The sequence below is a fragment of the Sinocyclocheilus rhinocerous genome, unplaced genomic scaffold (genome assembly GCF_001515625.1).
Source record: "Sinocyclocheilus rhinocerous isolate Xijiao unplaced genomic scaffold, SAMN03320098_v1.1 scaffold382, whole genome shotgun sequence".
NCBI classification, from domain to species: Eukaryota; Metazoa; Chordata; class Actinopteri; order Cypriniformes; family Cyprinidae; genus Sinocyclocheilus; species Sinocyclocheilus rhinocerous.
Window position 1 is genome coordinate 976,202 of NW_015642829.1, and position 6,935 is coordinate 983,136.

General features: G+C 36.8%; 1 protein-coding gene across 1 annotated transcript in view; it reads left to right on the forward strand.

The window, feature by feature from the left end:
• The window catches only part of LOC107756724 (serine/threonine-protein phosphatase 2A regulatory subunit B'' subunit beta-like), a 29,305-nt gene that overhangs the window by 18,267 nt on the left and 4,103 nt on the right, over window positions 1-6,935 (forward strand). The window contains exons 3-4 of the mRNA XM_016573936.1: window positions 2,994-3,182; window positions 5,980-6,083. Of these exons, the coding sequence (XP_016429422.1) occupies window positions 2,994-3,182; window positions 5,980-6,083 (293 nt within the window). The remainder of the gene's footprint in view (window positions 1-2,993; window positions 3,183-5,979; window positions 6,084-6,935) is intronic.

A 6,935-nucleotide genomic window follows, 5' to 3' on the forward strand; every position in this document is an offset into this window, starting at 1 on the left:
TGATAAAATCAGTGACTTGTCGCCACCTGCTGGCGGATTTAGTTTCATTTTTAAAGTAACTTTTCAGTTCTTTAAATTTCTATATTCAACATTTTTTAAAACATTAATCTTTTAAATTCATTAAACATGAATTTATGGATTTAATTGCACTCATGCCACCTCTGATCCTCATTAAATGTCTGAAAATTTTGCAACTTTACAGATCTTCTTTATGAACCAAGAGCTTGTAACACTCCAAAGAGAAAGGAAAAATTGAAATCGCATCATATGACCCCTTTAAGACATGTAAACAGTTCCTGAATGTGTTGTTTACTGACAGCTGTCCATGTTATGCTGTTAATGCTGCATATAATAGGGCTGCACAGTTAATGACAATTGAATTTTCAGTAATTTTCTGATTTGCAAATACTTTTTTGTTGCTTTATTTAAAATGTTATAGAAAAAATTGGAGGAGGTTTGTTTTGTTCATGGCTTAGAAGTAGTTTCACAGTTGTAGAAAATAATTGGGTAAAATATGTTGAGAACCAAGGCTGCTAAAGAAGTGGGCGTTTACTGTTTCTTTCTATAGTATGAATTTTTTTTTTTTTTGTATGCACCTCACTCTATGTCCATTACTTATAACATTTCATGTCCTGTTTTGCCATGCTGATTTAATGAAATAAATCAAATGTAATGTGAAGACAGAGTTTTGTGGACCAAGAGGTTAATAACGGATTTGGAATAAATAGCATATTAAAGGGGTTAGGGCTGTCAAAAGGTCTCATCAGTGCTCTATCAGGTATTACTTTAATCAGCATATTTGTGATATTTGCCTTAAATTGATTGCTGTTACACTTTTTAACTCCCCGCCCCAAACCCAAGCACCCCCCTAAACCCTCGCGGTCTTCCTCCACACTTTCGTGACGTAATGCCGCTTTGACTGTCATGTAGAAGTCTGCAGCGGAGCTCTCCTCAGTGCGCATCAATGGTGCGTAGCTGCTGCAAAGGGGGTGCTCACGAACACCCTTCTGAAAGCTAAAATGAAGAATGGGACACCCTACGGTCTCGTGGACTTAACGGACATGCGCACGTGGCAGCCATTGTAAGTCCGCAAGAGCGCAAGTGCACATGAAGTGTGCCATTTGGGACAGGCCTTTTTAATTTGGGCATGCTTCAGGTGTATGCGCTCAGAAAAAGCGCACGTCAGAACAAGTGAATGAAATGTTTAACCGGCAAGACTTTAAAGCACATGCAAATAATGTACTTTTGTGATTGCAAATATGTGCAGTGTCCCGGGAGTTAACATTTGATGTGAATGTATGTCGTGTTATAGAGTATATTGAGGCCTTTTTAATTTGGGCATGCTTCAGGTGTATGCGCTCAGAAAAAGCGCACGTCAGAACAAGTGAATGAAATGTTTAGCCGGCAAGACTTTAAAGCACATGCAAATAATGTACTTTTGTGATTGCAAATATGTGCAGTGTCCCGGGAGTTAACATTTGATGTGAATGTATGTCGTGTTATAGAGTATATTGAGACAGAGGCGCCAGAACTGTAACTGATAGAATGTGCGCTGCAGCATGAAACTGCAATATTTCTTAAAAGGCGACATTTTTATCGTCCACGATCAAAAATTGTGACATTGCACACCCCTGTCTGCTTCCATATCACAATAACCAAATATTGCCACCTAATTCATTGCCTTGCTGTAAAAAATATTTACATCTCTCAGGATAAAACAACAGCACAGAAGGTCGTGTTGGCTGAAGCCTATACATGTCCATGTGTTTGTCTAATATAGAAAAGCCAAATGTGTCTTGTTCAGTGTAATGTTGCTTATTCTAGAGAGTGGGCTTTGATGGAGTTTTTTTTCCCTGTGTGGAAGTTCTAGGGGGTCAAGATCTTCACAGCTGCAGCCTGACACTCAAATAGTTGAGGTTTTAAGTTACTGTGGGAAGCTGAGCCTTTGGAAAATCAGTAATAAGATGAATTTAACCACAAGTGTTCACAAAACATTGGGCATGAAGGACGTTTTGTCATTTGATAAAGCCTTCATACAGTTGTTGTGCACATTTGGGTCAAGTTTTCTCAAAATCCCCCACAGTTTTTTTTCAATGTAACTCTTCATAAATCTTCATCCACCCAACTCTGGGTCAAAAAGTATGTTCTACAAATTTCAAAGCTTTTTAAACTTAAACATTTCAGGCAAGGCTTTGTCAAGCCAGCATCAAAATTTGCCTCTAATTGTTCCTCTTCTTTTTATAAACTCTGTGCTTTTGATTGATTGATTATTTTTTAGTCAGTGTAACTAAATACTTAATTGTAAAATATGTAACTAGTCCAATAGTTTATTTCGGATGTTGTTTACCATACCAAGTTAATCTGTTTCCAGCAGTTACGTCTGAAACTGCTATCCATCACAAGTTGTTATCAGCTGTGTAACTGTTTAAAAATTTTTTTTTTTTTTTTTCAGAACATGATAGCAAATAGATTTGACATAAGGACAATGGGTTAGCACTGGTTATCACACTGTAGAGAGATTTCGTTTTTTTAACTTCGTCTAGACCCAGCCAAAAGTTAGTTGTTTATGTACATTATGTACTAAGCCTTTTTTCTATGAACAGGTGGAAGGTTTTTTGTTGTTTGTTTTTGTATGTTTTAAGGAAATGTAACAAACCCTAAGGAAAACTGAACAAATTTAAAATACTAAACGAAAAGGGCTTACCCTTATTTTGTATTTTAAATTTGTTCATTTGATGTCATAAATGAGTGACTTCTCATGTTTCAAACCATTATCCAAGTTAATGTTTCTTATCCTTCATGTCATGGATACAGCATCACATGGAACAAAAATCCCCAAAAAATATTTCTAACCTTCTCATTTTACAAACTCTGAGGTGACTTAATTAAGCCATTAGTGTGAAATGCTGATTGAGGGGCAATTTTCTGAGCAACCGTACATCTCTCCCACGATGAGTCTTGTGGCTAATGGTTATTTTTTCTGTCTTTTTCAGCAGGCGCAGGCTAAGAAAGAGGAGCCCGTTACACCAGCTTTAAGTGAGAGCATTCCAAAGTTCTACTTCCCTCAAGGACAGCCCCAGGCCAACATCAACATAGACAATCTTATTTCCAAGATAGAAAAAATATTTTCTCAATTTCCTGATGAAAGAGTCACTATTAAAGACATGGGGCTAGTTGCCAAGGTAAGTGTGGTTTGTAACATGCCACCTTTATCCCCTCTGCAAATTGTTCATTTTGTGTAACTAACTTATAACTGTTTACATGTTTGAAGGTTTTACTTTTCCTTTAGCAAGTGGAAAAATATCACCACTGTTTATATGTTGAATTACTTGTCCTGAAGAGAACCTGTTTAGGTAAACGACGGGATTCAGGAATTTATTAGCCCCATTTATAGTTTCTACAGCACTTGTGAAAGATGTAGTCATAATGGCCAAGCACTTAACAGAAACCTCTGATTGAGCTAAATTGCCCATTTAAGAGTGAATGGTTGTAGTGTTGCATTTTATTTCTGAACTCTACTGTAACATTAAGATCTGAAAACTTTACGGTCTGTTTGGTGCTTATTTATTTAGATAGAAATATAGCATTCATTTTGAAATTCATTACATCTAGATCTATTTTGTCACCCTGAGGTTGCAGTAACGGTCTAGGGTAAACGTACCTATTAAGCTCACGTACCCATTAAGCACACTTCCATTTTTGAGCTCAGATTATAAAAAGAAAAAATAATTTATTGTCCTACTTGATGTCTTAACCAATTGATATGTTTGTTACTATATACCTCCTATAATTTCAAGTCAGTCAGATCATTGCACACTGAGATATGTTTGTCCATGTGTTCACACTGTCTGGCAGCCATTTTGAAAGCTGTCTAAAAACTTTCACCAAAAGAGGAGCCCCTTCAATGTGCGTTTTTTAAATGTTTAAGCCTTTATTTTGGGTAAGTTTCACAACTTACTGTAAAATTAAGAGATTAATGTTTAGACTTTTGCATATTATAACCTGGAACTTGGATGTGGGATATAATTCCAGTTAGATTCAAAAGATAGTTTTAACAACATAGCGCAGATGCTACAGAACACAGTTAGCTGACTAGCTGTATAAGATTGTGTGATTTTACCACCGGAATGCGATTTTTACAGGGGAACCCTCCTCGAAACGCGATTGGACTAGTTTTATTGCGAAAACCTGGCAACCCTGTTCATAGGCGCCACCTGCTGTCAGAGAGTGCGTCTCATTCAGACCTGCTGTTTTTGTTTCGTGCAGATGTTTTATGTAGCAAATAAATAAATAACACCTAAAGTCAGAGCATTCTGTTTTTGTTTTAAATCCTGAAATTAATCTAAATCAAATAAAAAACAACTGCCCGTGCAGATCATGATTAAAATGCAGTGGTTGCCTATAATTTCAAATGGCTAGATATTTTTGTTTAAAGCCAGTTTGTTTGTTATAAAGCAAATAGCCAATAAATAAATTTGCTTAAAAATCAGCATCTGTATCAGAATCCAATTTGCTAGTTAAAAAAAATCTGAATTTTGAATCAGCTATGACCGGCGCATCACTAAATAAAATACTAAGTAAAAGGCCTCAAATTTGAAGTACAATCTGGGATGTCTTTTTCTATCAATTCTTCAATAGGTAGATCTTGTCTTTCATAAAGGCCGAGGTCAGGGATCTTGGGCCTAAAAAGGTTGGTGACCACTGAGTTAAGACATGCTTTTTGGGTGTTAAATAATGGCATAAATACCAATACCAGTGATCAATGCAATCCTGAGTAAATCACATTGAACACTCTCCTCCTATAAATTTTACATCTGAAAGGGAAACTACATACATATTCAGTAATGTCAGTTGCAAAAATAACTGTCCATGCCTTTTCGTCACTAATTTTTCACTGTTTTATATCCTGGCAGTATTTTTTTAATGCCAAAAGAGGGTCTGTGCTGGTGCGAGCTGTTAGTAAATCTGGCCCTATTTCTGTTATTTTCTTGTGAAGCTGCTTTGTAACAATCTGTATTGTACATAAATAAATGTGACTTGACTAGAACATAGTAAAAACATTTACTAAACACTTTAGTGAGTGTGTGTGTGGGTACCTCCAATGTGTTGGAGCTGTCTAAGGAGTGTGGTGTGTTATTGCTTGAGTGTGTGGACGTTTCGTTCTTGCCCTCCCCGTCCGACTTCTCGTCTGCACTCATGGAGTCCAGGTCTGTGTCGAAGCCTGTGGGGTAACCCATCGCCTGTAGCACCTACGCCACAAAAACATCATCACACAACTAACCCAGCATGGACGCCACACAAAAAATGATTACACTTTAGTCACAGTCATTAAGTACATGCCTATGGCTTCAGATGACTATAATGCAAGAACATTGCGGAAACTCCAATAGTTCTGGAGCAACGCGAGTATGAATAAATGGTGACATATTGTAACTTTCCCTATTAAAAACTCTGCCACATCAGCCCTCTTTTTAATGAGGACTTTACTTTTGTTTCGAAAATGACACCATGAGCTGAAAAGTAAAGTTAAATGTTAAAGTCTTTAAACAAGAGACTTCAAGTTTTGGCATGAAAGCTTCACAAAATGATGATACATGCTGAGAAAGTTCGGTTCATTTTCAGTGAGCCATCAGTGAGCAGGCGGAATCAAAAGTGGACAGTTCCTTGGATACCGAGGTCATTATCGAAAATGAAATCATCAAAGGACTCACTTATATGAAAGTCCACAGAAATATGCCCACACTACCCATTAAGCACAGCCAGACTTTTTGAATTTAATGATGTATATCTTCATTGAAAAGCTTTTGTCATTTAAAATAAAATTAAATATTTTTGTGTGAGAGATTAATATTTTATTTTAACGTAACTTTTTGTACTGAAACCAATATCTTGTGCACTAAAAATGTCTCAATGTAGATTTTGGTGAGCTTAATAGGTACGTTTACCCTATTTCGGTGTGACGTTTTTGTCTCCTTGCAGGCTTGCGAGTGCCCACTCTATTGGAAAGCTCCATTGTTCCATGCTGCCGGAGGAGACAGGAGGGGATATGTGTCCGTTCACAAGTTTGTGGCAATGTGGCGAAAGTAAGACAATAGTTCTCTTCACAGTGCCCTTTCACATTAATATCAACAGGGGTCAATGGCTGCACATGGTTTTTTTTAGCAAGTATATGAATGTCCTCTTATCAAGAGCTAAAGTGCAGTGAGCTCTGTGTATGATTTTGGTGGTTATTGATTATTTGATTGATTATTTTGTACGACGAAACGGCTGTTTATTTTATGTGTCCCTGCATTACTTTGTGATTTTTTTTTGTTTTTGTTTTTTTGGCTGTTTTATATACTCATTCAAGTTTCTAACTGAGCGGCTGTGATTCTACAGAGAGTACATGAACAGATATATGATATGAAGTGGATTTTCCATAAAATATAATTAAATGAAAAAAAAAACATTGTTACCTTCTATATTATTAATGTACCATGTCTAGAAATACATTTATGTAAATATTTTTAATGAGATTATTAGTGTTCTGGAAAAAACTGGGAGTTCCTGGTTTGGCTGAGCATCTGGGTGGGGGTCCCTGAATCTGTAAAGGTTGAAAACTCTTGTTTTATAATCATTATTCCTCCATCATTGTTAGGGTTGGGAATCGAAAATCGATTCCGATTCCAGAATCAGATACTTAAGGTCAGGAATCGGATACTTGTTGTCAAATTAAAATTTCGATTCCGCCTATCGATTCCTTTGCGCTTTTTTTTTTCTTCATTTGTGAGGACCGGACCTAGCGATCTGCCAGGACCTTGCTCGCTAATCTAAGTGCTCCAAAGTTTGGCTACATTTGCGATCAGAAGCCAAAAAAGCTAAGTATAATATCTGTGATAGCTAAACATGTTGCAAGAGAGGCGTCACCACCAACATGACAAAGCACTTTAATTTAA